We start from the raw sequence: 23130 nt of genomic DNA, 5'->3' as shown, positions 1-23130 counted from the left end.
TGGAAAAGGTGCAGAGGATATCTACCAGGATGTAGCCTGGTCTGGAGGGAAGGCTGGAGGGAAAGGCTGAGAGACTTGGGCCTGTTATCATTGGAAAAAAGGCTAAGAGGGGATTTGATAGAGACATACAAGATGATCAGAGGATTAGATAGGGTAGACAGTGAAAGTCTTTTTCCGAGAATGATGACGTCAGCTTGTATGAAGGGGCATAACTACAAATTGATAGATTTAAGACAAATGTCAGAGGCAGGTTCTTTACTCAGAGAGAGGTAAGGGCGTGGAATGCCCTCACGGCTAATGTAGTTAACTCAGCCACATTAGGAAGATTTAAACAATCCTTGGACGAGCACATGGATGATGATGGGATAGTGTGGGGGTACGAGCTGAGAATAGTTCAGGAGTCAGGGTAACATCGAGGGCCAAAGGGCCTGTTCTGCGCTGTATTGTTCGATGTTCTATGATTTCATGTATCAATCCGCTTATACAACACTAGACAAATTCAGCAGCCAAATGTTAATCAGGAGGTTAAAATAATTAAAATCAAGTTTATGTTAAAATTACAAATGAATATACCATTTCCATACTACAGAGATTGAGGCACATATATATTTCATAATTTAAGTACTTCATTCAGGACATGAACTATGAAAGGAATATGTCTACATTGATACCTTTCTGACCTGTATCTTTTGGGACTGAATTTAGTTGACCAGAGTTCCCTTGATTGTTCTGAGCATGGTAAAGACAACTTGTTCTGAAACTTACGAGCTCTTCTTGTTTATTCAGTTGAGCTAGAAAAGTTGCAGACTCATAACGAAGGGCAGAATCTGTGCAGTCGAAACAAGTAGAAGCATGGATGCAAGCTGACCAAAAAAGAAGTAGGTGAAGATGTTTTCACTCAGATTAACAAATTGCGCAAACTGATTTTCCACAAGAGCTTGTGCTGGGATCACTGTGGTGCAGCTTTTTTAAAGAATGCGGTCTCAGGAACAGAGAAACACTTTCAAAATATGTGGATAACACATAGGACTGGGACAAAACATTCAAAGACATTAATAATATAGCAGATGGGAAATTTAACTCATGATTGAACTTCAATAAGTCTGAGGTAATAAGCTTTGGTGGGAAGGCTAAAGAGATCCCATACTACAAGGATGACTCTCTCCTAAAAGTTTACAGTGGAAACCACGACACCATAAATGGAATAAACTTGTGCTTTAACTACTGTGCATTAATAAGTAAATCTGTTATTTTAACTAGCAAATTGAATACTCACCTCATATGAGAACCATCAGCCTCTTGAGCTACACGTTCGATTGTGGTATATTGAAATGCATAATAATCAACTCACCTTCTCAAGGGAAATTAGGGATAAGCATTAGAGGTTGCATTTGCCAGCAATATAAAAACAGTTAGACAATTGCTCTTCGCCATCTCCAGGCACCTTACAGTGGATGAAAGCTTTTGTGAAATGTAATCGCTGTTGTAAAGTAGGAAACATGGCAGCCAATTTGTGCAAAGCAAGCTCTCACAAACAGCAATATAATAATGAACTGAAAATTTTTTGTGATGTTGATTGCAGAATAAATATACTGACAAGGATAATGTGGATAACTACGCTACTTATCTTCAAATAGTAGCGGGAGATATTTTACATTCACCTGAGAGGGCAGACAGTGCATTTCTTGAAAGTCCTATTCAAGCCTCAGCACAAAATTAGAAATAGGTAAATACTTACATTATTCTCCTTGAAAAAATATGAAAGAACAGGAAACCGCCCTCTACTTCTGAACTTTGAACTGCCCACTATTACTGGCTTGCTCGCCTCTTTTGGCACACACAGAAATGTTGAATAGGTATTGCAAATCTAGAAGGAACCAAAACAATCGAATGGTAGAATCCGACAAGTACGTGGAGGGGATGCTCAGTTTTTATAAAATGAATAACAGTTCCCAAGAAAGCCTCATTTTGCTGCCAATGTACAAAACTGAGGAAAAAACTTATAATGCTCTTACATTTAAGTTCAACTGAATAGGATATGATTTTAAGACCAACTTAATATTTATCCAGTGCCTTAACCCTAGCAAACCTTCAAAGTGCTTCAAAAAAGCATTATCAAACAAAATATGATACCAAGCCATTTAACAAGATATTAGAGAAAGTGAATAATGTAGTGCAGAAGGAAGTGGTGCAAGGCGTAGGTATCTGATTCATATATATTACAAATATATTAATATTTATTTTAGAGTTTGGATCTTTGTCCTTTGTGAATGTTTCACTGGAGTCGAGTTGGCCGGAGCAGTGTCAGCTGTGACTCCCGGGTCACAGGCCTGACGCATGGACTCTTTCAGCAGCAGGAGGTCGTCAGCTGTGGCGGTGTCAGTGCCCAGAGTGGGGGCTCCTGGCTGTGGTAAGCCCAGAGTGGGGACCTTGCAGAAGTCCTGGAGCTGTGTTTGAGACCCTGGCCAATGAAGGTGAACTCTGTTTAAAGTACTTTCTTTTTATTCTTTTATACCTCAAAATGGCACTGGCTTGTTCCAACAGAACACCTTCACTGTACCTCCCTATATATATGTGACAATAAATGATTCAGTCAGTGAACAAGTGGCATATGGATTTTGGTCTGTCTGTATGAGAGGGTTTAATGATTAATTTGTAAGTATTTTTGGACCCATAATTTTTTTAAATCAGTTTGAGGGAGTTACCCTGGCTGATTCATCTACTGTTGTCTTTTTCTGCACATACCTCCAAATTCCACACCTAACAGTAACTTTCAGGAGTGCAAGTCAATGTTGCAATCGATGTTGGCATGCCAATCACCAAGCGCAAATACCAGAGTGGCTGTGTCTGTGTCCAACCACACTGCTTAGAGGAAGCATTGATTGGAAGAGTTTTGCAAATGAACAAAGTAAACATTAAGAAGTAAAACGTCAGCTTTGAAAGCTTTTGATTTCAGTTCACGGAAATCCTGGTTGAATTCTGATGTATGAAATAGTTTCTCCAAGCAAAAGGAATAAGTTCAAAAATTTAGGAAACAAACTACCTCACTGTCAGGGCTTTAGTTTGAAAGCTCCACACCCAGAAGCATTTGTTTAGAATGCTGGAGGGTTTATTCAAAGCTGAGAAAGTTTAAACTTAATTTTGTGACTAATCAAGGAAGAGTCTATCAGATACTTTAGACTGGGAATTAAAATAAATAGTTATGTTAAATCTATAGGTGTGAAACAAAAGTAAACTGTCCATGTTGTTTGAGTGTTTCAACATGATGGAATTTGGATGGATGGGAGTGTAGTTTTACTGCATGTTTTGAAATCTTTCAATTGGTGTTAGATACAAGTAGCTTGGTTTATTCTTTGTTTGCAAAATGAATTTCTGTTTTATTGTTATAACTAAATCTGCAGCACTGCAGGTCTGTTTCAGCAAAAGACCATCTTGTTAAATAACTAAAACAAAATATAATCACTCAAGCCAGAATTCAGTCTGGGATCTGACTTGTCCAGTTGGGATTTAGATTTGGATTCAGCTGGGATCATAAAAGATGTCCCCTTCTACTCTTTAAACTAACTACCCAATTAGTCACAGTCACATTTTTGTTCCCTCAGATCTGCTGTTTGTTTCCCCCACTTCAACTGTTTTTTGCGTTTGTAAATGAGTGAATCTGTTTCCACCACTGTAAAAGGCAAGGTGAGATAGTCTGACTGACCTCAACACTCCCTTTTCTATTAGTGAAGATTTTCTTTTGTTAGTGTGAGCTAAGTAGGAGCAGTAGAAAAGTAATAAACAGGTTGCATTTTAGAAATCCCTTAAAAAGAAAGGAGCTGTAAGTATTGATTCAGCTCCTGCAAACTAGGTACTAGGCATCAAAAAGCAAGAAGTCATGAAATACAGAATCTTTGCAAAAGTGAGTTTTGTAACTCAAATTCCTCAATTAAAATAGTAGAGAATTAAGTGAGTGGAAAACATGATTATCCTTCATGTGTAGGTTTTTCAGTTATCTGGGCTGAACATAAACACGATCAAGCAAGAGTCAGGATTATTCCACTGTCATTTCAGAAGTGTTTAATCTTACTGCTTTTTGAATTTATGCAAAAACATTCTAGTTCCTAGAACTGAACATAAGATCAGAAGAATAGAAAATTAGCAGCATGAATGGGTCCTCAGGTCTCTTCCAATCTTGGAAAAGATTATGACCAATCTGATCATGACCTTTATTTTCCTTTCTCCCCCTTCTATACTTTGGCTTTCTTGTCAGTCAAGAATCTACCTAACTCTGCCTTAAAAATATTCAATGGCTCTACTTCTATTGTTCTCTGAAGAAGAAAATTCTGCAGACTTACAACGCTCTTAAAGAAATGTTTCTCACTTCTGTGTTAAATGGGCAACCACTTATTTTTAAACTGTGTCCCCAAATCTAGATTTCCCCATTAGGGAAAACCCCTTTTCATCATCCATGCTGCAAAGTAACCTCAGAATTTTACATTTCAAAAACATCAGCTCTCATTCTTCAATGAAACAGGACCAATCTTTCCTCATTCTTCATGACCATGTAGCTTGTTAAAAAGCTACCTCAATCTAATTCTCATCTGATGCTAACTCTTTCACTTTTGATTGGGATTCAATAGATTGTGAATCAGAAAGTGGGAACTGTAATTAAAGTGGTTTTTATATCTCCAACTTGTTTAAAGAGGGAGAACAACCATAGCACTCAATCTGCTGCTCTGGCTGAGACCAATTAAATTATTACAGCAGACCTAGACTCCAATTCTAGCATTTCTGGTGTGATAAATAAGAACGGTTTAGAGAGATAAGGGCCAAATGCTAGCAAATGGGACTAGATTAATTTAGGATATCAGATCAGCATGGACAAGTTGGATCAAAGGGACTACGTCCATGCTGTACTTCTCTATGACCATTCTAGGCAGTGGTTGTTCAAGCAAGGCTAAGAATTGTTGAGATGCTCATAGCTATCTATCTAATAACTATAGTGCCACTGAAGAGAAAACACACAGGATCAAAAATCAAAAGCAGCAGAGAATCATTAGTGCTCACCTCATAATTTTCATTTACATCAGTCTGCTCCCAGTATTCATTTGGTACTCCCATACGGTGGAAATCATCTTCTATATCTATTATTTTCCAACCCATTCCTCTGCTCATTTCAGTCTGCTTAGGGTTGTATGAGAAAGCATAAAGTTCCTCAAACACCACTGAAATACAAATAACATTTTCAAGAAATTTAATAGTAGTTAAACACTTGTTATATTAAAGGAATGTTTTCAACAATTATCAATAAAGTAGTCCACACATGCACCATTATTAAAAGTGTTAGGCACCATTCTACACCTTCCACTGCTTTTGATCTGTCAAGTCTAAGTATGTGAAAACTCATGACTGTTGAACGTCTCTAATTTGAGTAATTGAACAGTCTACATCCAGGTCCAGGGTTTTGATCTCCTATATGTAATGCATACTCTCCCTCTTTGGAACACAGTCCACTGATACATAGAAGCATCTTCGTGCAGGTCAGTGGATCAAACGTTTTGGAACCAAGAAGCATGTATTATGATCCTAAAGCTTAACTAGTTAAAGTCATGCAGGTTATCAAAGAAGATCACTGATTAATATGCCTGTGATTGCACTAGGACAAAACATCCATTTGGATTTTATAGTTGATTATTGGGAAGAGAATTCCAGCCAAGTGACTAACCTATCTATGTGGTTATGCCAAAGGTATTTTAGGAAAAAGGGTCTACCTATAACTTCTGAATATTTACTAACAGGTTAATATCTCTGCAAATCAGCTTTTTCTTATTGCCTAAGCCAATTATCATGGAATTATCATAGAGATGTACAGCATGGAAACAGACCCTTCAGTCCAACTTGTCCATGCCAACCAGATATCCCAACCCAATCTAGTCCCACCTGCCAGCACCTGGCCCATATCCTCCAAACCCTTCCTTTTCACAAACCCATCCAGGTGCATTTTAAATGTTGCAGTTGTACCAGCCTCCACCACTTCCTCTGGCAGCTCATTCCACACACGTACCACCCTCTGTGTGAAAACGTTTTATATCTTTCCCCTCTCACCCTTAACCTATGCTGTCCAGTCCTGGGCTTCCCTACCCCAGGGAAAAGATCTTGTCTATTTATCCTATCCATGTCCCTCATGATTTTATAAACCTCTATCAGGTCACCCTTCTGCGTCCGACGCTCCAGGGAAGACAGCCCCAACCTATACAGCCTCTCCCTATAGCTCAAATCCTCCAACCCTGGCAACATCCTTGCAAATCTTTTCTGAACCCTTTCAAGTATCACAACATCTTTCTGATAGGAAGGAGACCAGAATTGCATGTAATATTCCAACAGTGGCCTAACCAATGTCCTGTACAGCCGCATCATGACCTCCCAACTCCTGTACTCAATACTCTGACCAATATTCTTCACTATCCTATCTACCTGTGACTCTACTTTCAAGGAGCTATGAACCTGCACTCCAAGGTCTCTTTGTTCAGCAACACTCCCAAGGACCTTACCATTAAGTATATAAATCCTGTTAAGATTTGCTTTCCCAAAATGGAGCACCTCGCATTGATCTAAATTAAACTCCATCTGCCACTCCTCAGCCCATTGGCCCATCTGATCAAGATCCTGTTGTGATCTGAGGTAATCCTCTTTGCTGTCCACTACACCTCCAATTTTGGTGTCAGCTGAAAATTTACTAACTATATCTCTTATGCTCACATCCAAATCATTTAGGTTAATGACGAAAAGTAGCGGACCCAGCACCGATCCTTGTGGCACTCTATTGGTCACAGGCCTCCAGTCTGAAAAACACACTCCATCACCACCCAGCACAGAACAGGCCCTTTGGCCCACAATGTTGCACCGAAATTTAATCCTAATGTAACATACAGTAACTTAACCTACGCACCCCTCAACATGCTATCTATGTGCATGTTCAGCAGTTGCTTAAATGTCCCCAATGACTCTGCTTCCATCACCATCGCTGGCAATGCTTTCCATGCATTCACAACTCTCTGCGTAAAGAACCTACCTCTGACGTCTCCTTTATACCTTCCTCCTAACATCTTCAAACTATAACTTCTCACACCAGTCAATCCTGCCCTGGGGAAAGGTCTCTGGCTATTGACTCTATCCATTCCTCTCATTATTTTGTACACCTTGATCAGGTCTTCTCTCTTCCTCTTTCTCTCCAGAGAGAGAAGTCTGAGCTTATTCAACCTTTCTTCATAAGGCAAGCCCTCCAGTCCAGGCAGCATCCTGGTAAACCTTCTTTGCACCCTCTCCAAAGCCTCTGCATCTTTCTTATAGTAAGGGTGACCAGAACTGGACACAATATTCCAAGTATGGTCTCACCAGGGACTTGTAGAACTGCAGCAAAACCTCATGGCTCTTAAACTCAATCCCCTGTTAATGAATGGCAAAACATCATATGCTTTCTGAACAACCCTATCCACTTGGGTGGCAACTTTGAGGGATCAATGTACTTGCACACCCAGATCCCTGTGTTCCTCCACACTGCCAAGAATCCTGTCTTTAATCCTATATTCAGCATTCGAGTTCGACCTTTCAAACTGCATCACTTTGCACTTATCCAGGTTGAACTCCACCTGCCATTTCTCAGCCCAGCTCTGCATCCTGTCTGTGTTGCACTGAAGCCTGCAGTAGCCCTCTATACTTTTAACGACACCTCCAACCTTTGTGTCATCTACAAATTTACTAACCTACCCTTCAACCTCCTCATCCAAGTCATTTATAAAAACTACAAAGAGCAGAGACCAAAGAACAGGGCCCTGCGGGACCCCACTCAACACTCTCCTCCAACAGAATACTTTCCATCTACAACTACACTCTGCCTTCTTTCAGCTAGCCAATTCTGAATCCAGGTATCCAAATCTCCCTGTATCCCAGACTTGCTGACTTTATGAATGAGCCTACCATGGGGAACCCTATCAAATGCCTTGCTGAAGTCCATATACACCACATCTACTGCTCAACCATTGTCGACCGGTCTTGACACCTCCTCAAAGAACTCAATTAGATTTGTGAAGCATGACCTGCCCCTCACAAAGCCATGCTGACTGCCTTTAATCACACTATGCTTTGCCAAATAGTCACAAATCCTATCCCTCAGAATTCTTTTCAAAACTTTGCTGACCACAGATGTAAGACTTACTGGTCTGTAATTGCCACGGATTTCCCTATTACCCTTCTTGAAAAGAGGAACAACATTTGCCTTCTTCCAATCCTCCGGTATGACTCCCATGGAGAGTGAGGAGGCAAATATCCTTGTCAGTGCTTATGAACCTCCTTTCTCGCTTCCCGGAGCAGCCTAGGATAAATCTCGTCTGGCCCTGGGGACTTATCAATCATAATGTTTTCCAAAATTTCTAGCACATCAATTTCATCAATTTTGATCTGGTCAAGACTGCATCCCAGCTCCTCTAAGTTTTCATTTACAACAAGTTCCCTTTCCTTGGTGTAAACCGAAGCAAAAAACTCATTTAGGGCTTCCCCTATCTGCTCAGACTCCACACACAAGTTCCCTCCACTATCCCTGATCAGCCCTACCTTCTCCCTGATCATTCTCTTATTCCTCACATATGAGTAAAATGCCTTTGGGCTCTCCCTAATCCTTCTTGCCAAGCCTTTCTCGTACCCCGTCCTGGCTTTCCTCAGTCCATTTCTGAGCTCCTTTCTAGCAAGCCTGTAATCCTCTAAAGCTGTGCTAGATCCTTGCTTCCTCTACCTTACATAAGCTGCCTTCTTCCTTTTGACAAGAAGTTTCTCTGTTCTCGTCATCCAAGGTTCCTTAATCTTACCCCTTCTTTCCTGTCTCAGAGGAACAAATTTGTGCGTCACTCGCAACAGCTGTTCGTTAAATAGTCTCCATGAGATCTAACCTTGCTAACCAGTCTCCCATGGGGAACCAAGGTCCATATTCACCAGCCCTTAGATCTGTCCCATGGGCTTCTACAATCCAGAGTTCTGAATTGAATAGAATTATTCAGGTGAATGCCTTGTATGCCACACATTATTTTAGAATTGAAACTGTTTTCCTTGGAGAGGAGACTTGATAGAGTTTTTCAAAATCATGAGGGATCTGGACAAAGTAGATAAGGAGAAACTGTTTCCACTGGTGAACAGATCAAGAACCAGAGGACACAGTTTTAAAGTGTTTTGCAGAAGATGCAAGGTGAGAAAAAATGTTTTTAAACAGCAGATATACCAGATCTCTTGGCTTCTTGCCTCTTATCATAAAGAGCACATAACATTCTGCACTGTGAATCACTCTTTCTCATTCCTGTGTTTGTTGATACATATGTGCATTTTAGCCCACATCAGCAGATCAAACGTTTTGGAACCAAGAAGTATGTATTATGATTCTGAAGCTTAATTAAAGTCATGCAGGTTATCAAATACAATCACTGATTAATAGGCCCGTGATTACACTAGGACAAAACATCTATTTGGATTGTATAGTTGATTATTGGGAAGAGAATTCCAGCCAAGTGACTAATCTAATATCACTTAGGCCGAAGGTGCCATAATCTTGTTTCATGCCTCTCACCACAGATTGAACTATTCCAACTCTCCACTGTCTTTCAAGTCCAGTACAAAATTCAATTCATCCAAAATATTGCCAAATATTGTTCACACACAAAATCCTGCTCAACCATCAGCAAATTTTCACTTATCTTCATTAGTTCCCACATCAGTCCTGTCTGCAATGCTTTAATTTCAGAGACAGATTCCAATTTTTTTCTCAGAATATTATTTCCTATCTGTAATGTTCTGCAGCCATACCAAGAACTTTGTATTTTTCTAACTCTGGTCTCTTATATATCTTCCACTCCCTTCATCTCAACAGCATTAGTTGTATCATTAGACATCTAAGCTGTAGTTCAGGAAATTCCTATAGCATTTTACCTGAGTTTTTACTTGCTCCCTTAATACAGTATCATATTTGTTTGCTTACGTTTCTATAAAGCTCCTTGGAACATTTCTCAAGTACAACATAAACACAAGTCATTTTTATTGATGTGGCAGTCTCCAACTTTTTTCATTTATCACCCAATTTTGGCATAGGTCAGGGCCCAACAATATCTGTCAGCCTTAAAAGTATCAATGTATTTTTTCTTTCTTTTTCTCTCAACCCATTACGAATGAGTGTTCAACACTGTCAGTAGTTCAAAACTGTAAACCACCAAAGAGAATCACAGAGGTACAGCATGGAACAAACCCTTTGGTCCAACTCATTCATGCCAATCAGGTATCCTAAATAAATCTAGTCACATTTGCCAGCATTTGACCATATCCCTCTAAGTCCTCCCCATTCGTATACACATCCAGATGCCTTTTAAATATTGTAATTGTATCAGCTTCCACCACTTCCTCTGGCAGCTCAATCCATACATGCACCATCCTTGTGTGTCAAAAAGCTGCCTCTTAGGTCCCTTTTAAATTTTGTCCCTCTCACCTTAAACTTATGCTCTCTAGGTTTGGATACCCCCACCCTAGGTAAAAAACCTCATTTGTTGACCCTATCCATGCCCCTCATGATTTCCTCAGCCTCTGACACTCCAGGGAAACTAGCCCCAGCCTATTCAGCCTCTCCCTATAGCTCAAACCCTCTAACCTTGGCAATATCCATGTAAATCTTTTCTGAACCCTTTCAAATTTTACAGCATCTTTCCTCCAGCAGAGAGACCAGAATTGCATACAGTATTCCATTGGCCTAGCCAATGTACTGTACAGCTGCAACATGACCTCCTAATTCCTGCACTCAATGCACTGACCAATAAAAGCAAACATACCAAATGCTTTCTTCACTACCCTAACTACCTGGAACTCCACTTTCAAGGAACTATGAACCTGTACTTCAAGGTCTCCTTGTTCAGCAACATTCCCTAAGACCTTACCATTAAGTGCATAAGTCCTGCCTTGATTTGCCTTTCCGAAATGCAGCACCTCATATTTATCTAAATTAAACTCCATCTGCCAGTCCTCAACCTATTGGCCCAACTGGTAAGATCCCATTGTACTCTGAGGTAAGCTTCTTCGCTACCCACTACACCTCCAATATTGGTATCATCTGCAAACTTACTAACCATAACTCCTATGTTCACAACCAAATCAGTTATACAAATGACAAAAAGCAGTGGATCCTTGTGGCACACCACTGGTCACAGGCCTCCAGTCTGAAAAACAACCCCCCCACTACCACCCTCTGTCTTCTATCTTCAAGCCAGTTCTGATCCAAATGGCTATTTCTCCATTTTCCAAGGGATCTAACCTTGCTAACCAGTCTACCATGAGGAACCTCATCGAATGTCTTACTGAAGTTCATATAGATCACCTCCACTACCTTGCCCTCATCAATCCTCTTCGTTACTTCTTCAAAAAACCCAATCAAGTTAGCAAGACAATTTCCCTTGCATCCATTTGATGTTGGATCATTAAGCCAGGACAGGAAACACTCCCATTCATTTGCCTCGTGTGCTTTGAATTAAAGTTTGAGAAATAGCCTATTGTCTTATTACATATTGCACCATGAATGGCAAGTTAATTTACTGCTTTCCTACTTGGGATATTGTTGTGTATAAATCAGCTGTCATGACTGCCCACATAAGCAGCACACCAAAGTAGTAGTGCACATTTTTCTAATGTGATAAGGCACTATATAAATACATACATTTGTACTGACTACGTGGAATACACCAATAGTAACTTCAAAAGCTTACATCAATGAAAGTAATCCATACAGTGGTTAAAATACAGTCATCAATTTACACACTAAAGGTATGGTACCTGGTTGTGACAGTCTGAGAAGTGAACTGTAAACATCGTGGCAATCACGTTCTCGACAAATAATGAAATGAGCAACTCTGAAGTTCTTGCAATGAATCAGCAATGGGTATCCTGTAGAAGTAAGGGGTAGCTTCTCTATCGCTGAAATATGATGGTGCAAAATCTGTGAAGTATTATTTTAAAAATTAGAAATTAATTTTATTAATGGCCTTTGAAGGCCATACAATGCTCTACTATTATTCCATTTGTGAACAGCAGTCACAACACCAGCCCTCTGCATACAGTATTCCCAATTCTCTTTGTTGGATCATGTTATTAAGTAAAATTTGAAGTGAAAATTGATATGAATGCACTACTGTAGCATTCAGCCAGAAGGAGAAATGAATAAACAATCCCTATCTTCAACTTCAATTGGTGGCTTCTGATTAGAATTAAAAATTATGAATTCCAAATTGAGCATAAAACGATAAGCAATGTCAATCAGGAATTGGACTAAAGTTAGCCAAATCCATTTGACACTGGATCACAAGTGCTAGGACAGGAAACACACACATCTTATTTGTCTAGGCTTGTTTAGAATTTAAGTTCCATAAGTAAAGCCTGTTGTCTTATAACATTGCACCACTAATTGCAAGTTAATTCACAGCTTTCTTACTTGGGGATAGCTGTAAGTTGTGAGAAATGTTATTAGAATGAGATATGAATTTGAAATCTGGATCAAAAAAAGTTCAACATGGTTTATCCCAGCAAATTTCAAATGTTTCTTTCTTGTTTCTTCCTGGTTTCTTCCTCACTTGCAAATAGGTCATCCTACATTCTATTTTCTTCCTACCTACATCTTGGCTCAAAAAGTCAACATTTATGAGTTTACTACTCTAACTGCTTTGAGAAAAGAATGAGTTAGATGTCTTTGCTCCCTTGATCTTTCCATCCTTCTACAACTTCGGGCATTTAATAATCATGCTTTGCAACATCTGAGCATTACTTCACTTCATTAAACCTTGGTGACTTATAATACTAACTTCAAGCATCACTTCGATTTCATAAAATATCTTAAAACATAAAAGGTCTTTGGAAAGTTATTAAAAACTCAACCCTGAAATCAAAACCTTCATCCAACAGGAACAGGACAAGTTTAGATCAAAGGCTCATGTTACACTTTATTGAAGTCAAAGGCACATAAAAATTAGATGGTGCATAGCGTGCAAATGTGTATCATTCCCATCAGGTATGTTCAGTAAAGTGTGAATTTCTGCTTTAAATTCAATTCAAAAGTAGCAAAGAAAAATGTCACTACATACCCATGTCTCGTTGCGAATCTCTGGTGATGATTCTACATAAATCAGATGTGTCGCAGTCAAGTAAAGTGTTCCTACAGCTGGCTTCTTAGAAGTAAACCGGTCTAGTAACTTTACTTGCTCTACCTGTAAAAAATAAAAAGCAAACGTTAGGATTGAAATGAGCAACTCTAAAGTTCTTGCAATGAATCAGCAATGGGTGTCCTGTAGAAGTAGGGGGCAGCTTCTTTATCGCTGAAATATGATAGTGCAAAATCTGTGAAGTATTATTTCAAAGGTTAGTAGCTACCCACCACTGGACAGGTGTCATTGTGAGATGGCTGACTAGGTATCGTCAATATTGGTTGAAGGCTACATTTTTTAAAATCCCTTCATGGGGTGTGGAAGGCACTAGCTAGCCAAATATTTATTGCTCATCCCTAACTATCCTGGAAGTGGTGATACGCTGCCCTGTTAAACTTCTGCAATCCACCTGCTATAGGAAGGCTATGAGGAAAGGAGTTCCAGGATTTCAAGTCAATAACAATTGAAGAAATGGCGATATATTTCCGAGTCAGAATGTGTGTAGCTTGGCTGGAACTTGCAGATGATGTTCCCATGCTTTTACTGCATTAACCTTCTGAGTAGTTGTGTTTATTTGGAAGGTGCCATCAGAGAAGCCTTGGTTAGTTCCTGAAATGCATCTTGTAGATGGTGGATAGGCAAGGGTAGAAATGAGGCGAGTTATTTGCTAGAGATTACTAGCCTCCGATCTGCAGTTATAGCTACAGTATTTACATGGCTGGTCCAATTCAGTTTCTGGTTAATAGTAACCACTAGGACATCAACAACGAGGCAATCAATGATGATGATGCAATTGAATGACAAGCAACGATGATTAGATTCTCTTTTGATAAAGAAGATAGCTGTCTGACACATAAGCAACAAGTAACGTATACACCAAAGCTGGTTGTCGCCTATGTCTTGCTTCCTATGGACACCCAAAGACTCTGTTTTTTACTATGAAGGAGGTAGTCATTCAGCCCATTATGTCAACAAATCTGATTACACTAATCTCATTTTCCAGCTTTTGGCCCTTGGCTCTAGAGGCAATGGCAATGCAAGAGAATATCTAAACGCTGCTTAAAAGTTACATGAGGTTACTATTGGCCGATGAGAGTTTCATTCATTTATGTAGTTTCACAGAAGCCCTGTTTTGATAGTAAGTTTACTGGCCCTGTTTAATATGTACTTAATAAGTACATACTAGTTGGGGAAACTGTTGATGTTCTGCGATCTGTTCAGGTCCTGAGAGATGGTTGGTAAGGGCTCATTAATATTATAACCTTTCCATAGTTTTGGATGGGTTATGGAGACACTATGGCGGTGAGAGTATTGTTCCTGAATAGGCTAGTAGCCTTTGATATTTATTCAGAGGCACATTTTGATGTAAATAGGCCTGAAAACGGTTGAAGATGTGAAGGAGCAGTAATGAGTTTGGAAGGGATATTTTAATTTAGTCTTTGTGGCAACAGTAAAATGCACTATAAAAACACGATTTTATGAATGAATAAAAGAAAAAGTGTTATACTAAACCACGGGTTAGTAAAAGGTTACGAATGAATGAATGAAAGAAAATGCAGTATTGATGAATATAGCGAGCTGATGAATGAGTTAGTAAAGAAACCTGTAACAGAATCTCTCACACTTCAGATCCTCCAGCTCAGACAGCAACCTGTTAAATCCCCTCCTCACACTCCTTAGTGCAATCGCAGCCTTTCAGCAGTGACCAGAACATTGCACATCATCCCACTTGTTATCTAACCAGCATTATATACAGTTCCAACAAAGTCTTCTTGCTCTTATATTTTATGCCATGGCTAATAACGAGACAAATTCGATATACTTTCTTACGCACCTTACTAACCTACTCTGCTACCTTCAGGAATTTGTGGATATACACACCAAGGTCTTTCTGATCTTCTGTACTTTCTAGGGTCCAACAATTTATATTGTAATTCCATGATTTGTTAGCCCTCCCCAAGGTGCATTATCACATGCTTTTCCAGGGCAAATTCCATTTGCCATTGCTCCATCCAGCTGACCGGTCTGTAGATATCTTCTTGCACTTTGCTGCTATCCTCCTACCAATTTTTGTGTCATCCACAAATTTCTTGATCATACCACAACATTTATGTCCAAACATTACTATTCACCTCAAATGGGCTCGAGCACCAACCCTGCAGAATCCCACTGGAAATAAATATCCAGTCACAGAACCATCCCTCCAAGTCACTCTCTGCTTCCTGCCTCTCAGCTAATTTTGGATCCAATGTGCCATTCTGCCTTGGAATCCTTGACCTAAGTTTTCAGGAATACGTTAAAGGGAGAGTAAGAGAGGTAAAGGAGCTGAGGCTTAAGAATGGAATTCCAAACGTTAGAGTGTTGGCAGGTATAAATGCCATCATCAATAAGGAAGCAATGAAATTAGGAATGCTCAAAAGGACAGAAATATATAGAATATACTTCACAAACATATGCCATTAAACCCAATTTGAAGATGTCTGGTGGGTTTACTTACAGCTAAACTAATAAAGAGTGTCAACTCCAAACACAGTCTGTACTTCAAAAGCTATACGGCAGACAGCCTGTGACCTGTGGTCATGTGACAACATCGAGGGTACTTGGCTCTTTTACATCTTAAATCTTTTAAATGGACATCATTGCAAAAATGGCAACATAATAAAGAGTGTATCAGATGATGCTTGATCTCTTTAGGGATGCTTTGAGGATATCTTTAGCATGTTTCTAATGAATTGCTGAGTGTCCTGCCATGACTGAGACATGGGGTACAACAATTGCTTCAGGGTTTTGGTGTCGGTGTGAAAGACATGTCCAACAAATTTTGTGTGATCAATAGGAAAATGAGTCTTGCACATTCACCAAACTAAGATTCTGCCCCTGCCACAGACTGCCATATTACAATATATTTTGCACCCCCAAATCAAGTAAAAACATGGGAAGGTTTCTAAAAAATGTGGATCATTTCTCATTTTTTGGAACTCACCTCCCAACAAAAGTAGACATTGACAATGAAATTCATCACTGTCTCTAATGTACCAAATTAGCCAAGGCTACACAGCTAAGAAGTGGTAAAAATCCTCGAGGAGTTTGAGATTAAGGTAAGATTTTTAAGAGAAACTTTGCAATATATGGAACTTTTCAATACAGAGACAGTGCAGGACAGAAAGCCTGGTTGGACAGTACTGGATTAACCTGGAGATAAATAAAAATGTCACAGGGTTTTGACAGATGTGCCAAGGTTGGGGTGGAAATGCGGTGGAAAGTATCCTTTGGCAGAAGGATACTTTCAAGCTCAGCCAAAGATCAGATACACAAGAACATACCAACTGAACTCCAAGTTCTATTTATAAATGTAACATTTAAAACAGCAGTGCTAAAAAGATTTTCCAAAGTCACAGGATCCAAAGAAACCAGAAAATGACAACAATCACATAGTTTCCTGAATGGTAAATTCAGAGGGAATCAGGGCAATAAACCTGATGGACAGCTACAGAACATTTTCTCTAGTAATGCAATAGATAAATCAAAAGTGATAACCTCAAAGGCACTAGTTTGAAAATCTATTCTTTAAAGCACACAAGTAATTTTATCATATGTGAAATCTTGTGCATAAGTTAGCATGCTAACTATGCATCCTGTGTACCTTAGCTGCATTAAATACCTCAGCAGCATGATGCCATATGTTTAATATGATAATAATCTTCAGATTAGCCACTTTGACTCAGGTTAAGGCTCGACTCTTGTTGATTCAATGTCAGCTTGTACTTTCACTATGACATAGGGAGTGGACTAGAAGTGGAAGGAAATGAGTTTGCAACGAGGACAGAAACAAGCCCAAACATTCAAGCTTTCCCCAAAAACAGCGATTCATATTTAAATTTGAGAAGCAGCATTATGCACTCTGTTCAATCAGATTAACCGACTTGTCAGGGAGAGCATTTCAACTTTATCAACTCCAATCTGAGCCCTCCACTCAAGTTAATTATGAATTTATAATATGAATGGGTATGTCTGCTCTTCTGTGACAGACTAATAACTTCAAACCAACGAAGCTTAAAATAACAGGAAATCCGAGGGAGGGAAAGGAAATGAAAGGCAGACGGTAGAAGTGAATGATGACAATCAACATGAACCCGCTGGAGTTAGAGCAGCTTTTAATATTTAGATTGACATGGCCAGGAGAGCGCTTTTCTCCTACCTTGGGTGTTATAATGTATTCCATTGTGGGAAGTCACGATCAGGAACTTGACTGAAGAATCAAAAAGCTTGGAGCCTTCATTTCTGTTTTTAATCAGAACTCCATCCATCAACACCGTTACAGTCCGCCATCACTGCCACGGTCCTCCCCATGCACATCACGCGAGATGTCGCTCCGCCTCTGGCCCAGCCCAGGACGTGCCTCAACCCCGCCCACCATTCACGCCCCCAACCCGGCCCCGCCCCCCAACTCGGCCCCCCCCCCCCCCCCTCCCCACACTGGCCCCCTGAGTCTCAGCCCCGCCCATTCCCGCAAAACGTTCCCGTCCCTGGCCCAGAACTCAACACGCCCCCACCCCCGCATTTAGCTCCGCCCATTCAGCGCAACAAGACCTGTCCTCGGTCTCAGCCCCGTCCCTGTCTTTACCCGGCTCCCTTGCCCCGAATCCGGCACAAGGCTGTGCCCAGGACCCAACCCTCAAATTCCCTTCCCCCCAACCCAAAGCCCCGTCCGGACCTGCCCCAAGCCCCACCCTCGAGCAAACCCCGCACTTTCCCCGCCCATAGGACAAGGCCTCAGTCCCGCCCCTCGCTGTTCACCTGAACATGGCCCCGCCCCTTGTCCCGCCCCTCGAGCACGGCCCCGCCCCCCCGCGTCCCCAGAGACCTATTAGAGCTAAATAAATGTACATCATTAATACTGTGCCTCAGCTGAGCTCAGCATAGTTGCTTGTCTGAAGTCTGCCTCTCTGGTTTCTTTGCATTTTCAAAATGCTTTACAAGAAAGGTGTGATGGAAGTTTTGGTGTGTTGTCCATCGTTAGTAGCACTTTAGAAATATGTGGTCAGCTGTTTTCTTGAACGATGGCACTCCTTGGTCTTTAGTGCAGGGTTCCCCAAAGTGGAAGTTGGGATCCAAAGTGGTGGTGGCAAACTGAAATTTTACATCATAACCTCTGATGTAGCATTGTTACACCTTCCCCCTTCTCCCTGCTTTAATAAGTCATTTCCTACCCCGACTGCTCACAGAGCCATTGTGTCAGGTTTCAAACCATTCACCTAAGGAAGAAGTTTGGGAAGCATAGATGTATTGACACAACAGTACTGTATTTCCTGAGAAGGCTAAGGAAATTTGGCATGTCCACAGTGACTCTTACCATTTTTTATAGATGCACCATAGAAAGCATTAAGGCTTGGTAAGGCAACTGCTCTGCCCGAGACCACAAGAAATTACAGAGTGTTGTGAATGCAGCCCATCCTTCTTATGAGTCCATCTACAATTCCCACTGCCTCAGGAAAAAGCTGTCAACGTAATCAAAGACCCCTGCCATCCAAGTCAGACTCTTTTCCACCTTCTTCCATTGGGCAGAAGATACAGAAGTTTGAAAATACATACCAGTAGATTTAAGAACAGCTTCCCCATTGTTAGCAGACCTCTGAATGGATCTCATATATTAGAGATGATTTTTTACTGCACCTTCCCTGTAGCTGTAACACTATTCTGCATTGTGTTATATCGCCCTAAAGAACTTATGTAAAGTATGATTTGTCTGGCACGCAAAGCAATACCTTTCACTATATCTTGGTATATGTGACAGTAATACATCAGATCAAATCAAATCTTAGGACGGGAGTTCTAGGATTTCAAAACAACAACAGTTGAAGGAATGATGATATAGTTCCAAGTCAAAGAGCAATGAAAATTACAGCACAGGAACAGACCCTTCAGTCCTCCAAGCCTGTGCTGTTCCAGATCCTCTCTCTAATCCTGTCACCTATTTTCTAAAGGTCTGTATGCCTCTGCTCCCTGCCCATTAATGTATCTAGCGAGTTTTGAGAAGATCCATAGCTCAGGTTGAGGGTCTGGATGTACGTTTGCTCGCTGAGCTGGAAGGTTCATTTTCAGATGTTTCGTCTCCATACTAGGTAACATCATCAGTGAACATCTGGTGAAGCACTGGTGGTATGGCCACTTTTTAAAAAAAGGAATTTTGATCACTATTCCCAAAGTAATCCCCTACTGAAACTTCAACTACCTGACCGGGCTCGTTCCCCAAATCCAGGTCCAGTATGGCCCCTTCCCAAGTTGGACTATTTACATACTGCTCTGGAAAACCCTCCGGGATGCTCCTTACAAATTCTGCTCCATCCAGACCTCTAACACTCATGAATCCCAGTCAATGTTGGGAAAATTAAAATCTCCTATCACCACCACCCTGTTGCTCCTACATCTTTCCATAATCTGTTTACATATTTGTATCTCTATCTCATGCTCATTGTTGGGAGGCCTGTAGTACAGCCCCAACATTGTTACTGCATCCTTCCTATTTCTGAACTCTACCCATATCGCTTCACTGCTCGAGTCCTCCATTGTGCCCTCTTTCAGCCCAGCTGTGATATCCTCTCTGACCAGTAATGCAACTCCTCCACCACTTTTACCTCCTTCGCTATCCCAACTGAAGCATCGATATCCTGGGACATTTAGTTGCCAATCATGCCCTCCCCTCAACCAAGTCTCAGTAATAGCAATAACATCATACTCCCAGGTCCTAATCCAAGCCCTACATTCATCTGCCTTACCTACTACACTTACTGCATGAAAACAAATGCACCTAAGACCACCAGTCCCTTTGTATTCATCATCTGCTCCCTGCCCATTCTTCCCCTTGGTCACGCTAACTTCATTATCTAGTTCCAGTTACTACCTCCTTACTATCCACTAATGTCCTCATTTGGTTCCCATCCCCCTGCCACATTAGTTTAAACCCTCCCCAGCAGTGTTAGCAAAAGCATCCCCAAGGACATTGGTTCCAGTCCTGCGCAGGTGTAACCCATCCAATTTGTAATAGTCCCACCTCCCCCAGAACTGGTCCAATGTCCCAAAAATCTGAACCCCTCCCTCCAGCACCATCTCTTAAATCATGTATTAATCCTGCCTAGTCTTTCGTTTCTACTCTAACTACCACATAGCACAGGTGTGGTGTGCAGCTTGAAGTGGAACTTGCAGGGGGTGTTTCCATGAACTTTATCTCAGTTACATTGAAGAAATTATGACATAGTTCCAATGCCAGGATAGTGAGTGGATCTAAGGGGATCTTGGAAAGGGTGGTATTCCAATATATGTGCTGCTGGTCCTTGTCGATTGTACAGGTTGTGTATTTGAAGCATGCTGACACAGAATCCTTGGTAAGCTATGACAGTGTATCTTATAGATGGACTCTTGTTTGCAATGTTAATTCATTCTTGTTTGAGGTGATCATTGCATGGGACTTGTCCGACTTGAATGCTACTGCTATTTGAGGGTGGTGTTGCTGCTTTTGGACATGGGTTGTATCAGTATCTGAAGAGTCACAAATAGTGCTGAATTTTGTGCAGTCAACAGCAAAACATTCCCACTTCTGACTGTGTGGAGTTTGCATGTTCTCCCCGTGCCTGCGTGGGTTTCCTCCGGGTGCTCCGGTTTCCTCCCACAGTCCAAAAGATGTGCAGGTCAGGTGGATTGGCCATGCTAAATTGCCCGTAGTGTTAGGTAAGGAGTAAATGTAGGGGTATGGGTGGGTTGCGCTTCGGCGGGGCGGTGTGGACTTGTTGGGCCGAAGGGCCTGTTTCCACACTGTAAGTAATCTAATCTAATTATCATGGATGAAACATAATTGATAAAACAGCTGAAGATGTTTGGGCTGAGACACAACCCTGAGGGATTCTTGCAATGATGTGCTCAGACAGAGATGGTTGACCTCCAACAAATAGAACAAACTTCCTTTGTGCTAGGTGTGATTCAATCAGCAGAATTCAATTCTTGATTCCACACGATTCCAGACTTTCACTTTTGGTGTTTGGGCTAATGGTGCAATGAGGTCAGGAATAAATAATCCTGTCAGAACCTAAACTAAGCATCAGTGAACAGGTCACTGCTGAACAAGTGCCATTGATAGCCCTGCAAATGTCCCCTTTGATCACTTTGCTGATGATCATGTTGGTTGACAAGGTGATAAATGGACAGATTATATATGCCCTGTCTTTTGTGGACAGGATATACCTAGGCAATATTCCACATTGCTGGATGGATGTGAGTGTTGTAATTGTACTGGACAAGTTGGCTAGGGTTGTAACTAGTTTTGGAGTACAAGTCTTCAGTATTATTGCCAGAATGTTGTTGCAGCTCATGCAGCAATCTTTGTAGTATTCAGTATCTTATGCTCTTTCTTTATATCATCTGCAGTGAAGCAAATTGACTGTGATGCATTCAGTTCTGGACAGATATTTACAGCAGGGAAGTTATTACAGGAGTAGTACATGTCTGTGCCAAATTAATCCTGCCTGCTCCTTCTTCTGCTGATGCTTTCTCTGTTTCAAATATGTATTTGATTACCTTTCAAAGAAACAAATATTTTGACATAGTTCTCCTCACTTCACAACTTATAATTTGGAATGGTTTAGTGGATTCCTTAATCTTAGCCTCAGTGGAAATAGTTTTAGTACATTTTCAAAGACCACATTTAATCCATGGAAACACATCGTTGATTTCAATATGGTTTTAATGTCTTTTCCATTATACAACATTCAAAACTGTACATAACAATAACTATATACATTTCTATAAATGTATTTATAGTAAACAAATCCAAAGGTACTTCACAAGATTATTACAAAGCAATGTTTGACATCAAGCTGTATGAGGAAATATTTGCGCATTTGGCCAAAGTTTTATCGTTTTGTGGAGCATCTTAAACAAGGAAAGAGAGGTGGAAAGCTAGAGAGTTTTACGAAGGAGTTCCAGAGCTCGGTGGCTTGATATCTTGGGCACAGCTGCCAATGGTGGAGCAGTTGTAATTACAGTTTCTCTCAAGGACAGAATTTGATGAGCAAGGATAACTCAGAAAATTGTGGCTTGAAGAAGACAGACAAGAAGTGGAGAGGCTGTGCAGGGATTTGACGCAGTATTGAGAATTTAAGAGTTGAAACATTGCTTAACCACAGCCAAAGTATGTTAGCAAAAACAAGCATGAACAGAGAATGGGACTTCATGTAAGGAAGGACATGTACATCGAGTTCTACATGGCCTCAAGTTTACAGAGGATGGAAGGTGAGAGGCTGTTAGCAGTGCACTGGAATAGTTCAAGGTTAACAAACATTTGTTTGGAAATTTAGCAGCTTATGAGCTAAGGCAGGAATGAAGTCAATGAAGATGATACAGAAATAGAAATAAGCAGGCTTGGCGATGATGCGTATATGTAGTTGGGAACTCATTTTGGAGTCAGAAGCTATTAACAGCCCAAGAAAGAAATGAAAGGATAATTTATCTTTGCCACAATCACGTAAGATGTAATTTGTGACTTTGTATAGAATTATGTGGGTAACATGACAAGAGCAGTATGTCCAGGAATACAGAGAGAAAGTGTAAGAATGGATTTAAGTCAATTGTTCCTTCATTGAGTTGCTTCAGCCATGATAGGTTGAATGGCCTCCTTCTGCACTACAATGATTCTGTGAAGTGGTTAGAATCACACCTTGGTTCAACCATCAGGTACAGCTGCATATAATTGCTAGACATTTGAGATCAAGAAATAAGTGGTGTTGGGTCTCTTAAAGAACATTAGGTGAATCATACGACTGGGGCCTGATGGTAACTACCCCGGGTTATTGAAAGAGGCAAGAGAGGAGATTGCTGGGCCTTGCACAAGATCTTTGTATCCTTGCTAGCCACAGGAGAGGTCCCAGAGGATTGGCAAGTAGCTAAT

At 40.7% G+C, this 23130-nt stretch overlaps 1 protein-coding gene across 1 annotated transcript in view; it reads right to left on the bottom strand.

Moving 5' to 3' along the window:
- The window catches only part of mtmr8 (myotubularin related protein 8), a 60602-nt gene extending 43053 nt beyond the window's left edge, over window positions 1-17549 (bottom strand). Inside the window, exons 1-5 of the mRNA XM_072595273.1 lie at window positions 17392-17549; window positions 13134-13256; window positions 11833-11995; window positions 5050-5207; window positions 1739-1867 (exon numbers count right to left, since the gene is read on the bottom strand). Coding sequence (XP_072451374.1) covers window positions 1739-1867; window positions 5050-5207; window positions 11833-11995; window positions 13134-13256; window positions 17392-17415 — 597 coding nt within the window. The 5' untranslated portion in view covers window positions 17416-17549. The remainder of the gene's footprint in view (window positions 1-1738; window positions 1868-5049; window positions 5208-11832; window positions 11996-13133; window positions 13257-17391) is intronic.
- Window positions 17550-23130: the final 5581 nt, after the last annotated feature.

This window comes from Chiloscyllium punctatum, chromosome 25, assembly GCF_047496795.1.
Source record: "Chiloscyllium punctatum isolate Juve2018m chromosome 25, sChiPun1.3, whole genome shotgun sequence".
NCBI classification, from domain to species: Eukaryota; Metazoa; Chordata; class Chondrichthyes; order Orectolobiformes; family Hemiscylliidae; genus Chiloscyllium; species Chiloscyllium punctatum.
The sequence above is the reverse complement of the archived record's forward strand: the minus strand, read 5'-3'. Positions and strand labels throughout refer to the sequence as shown.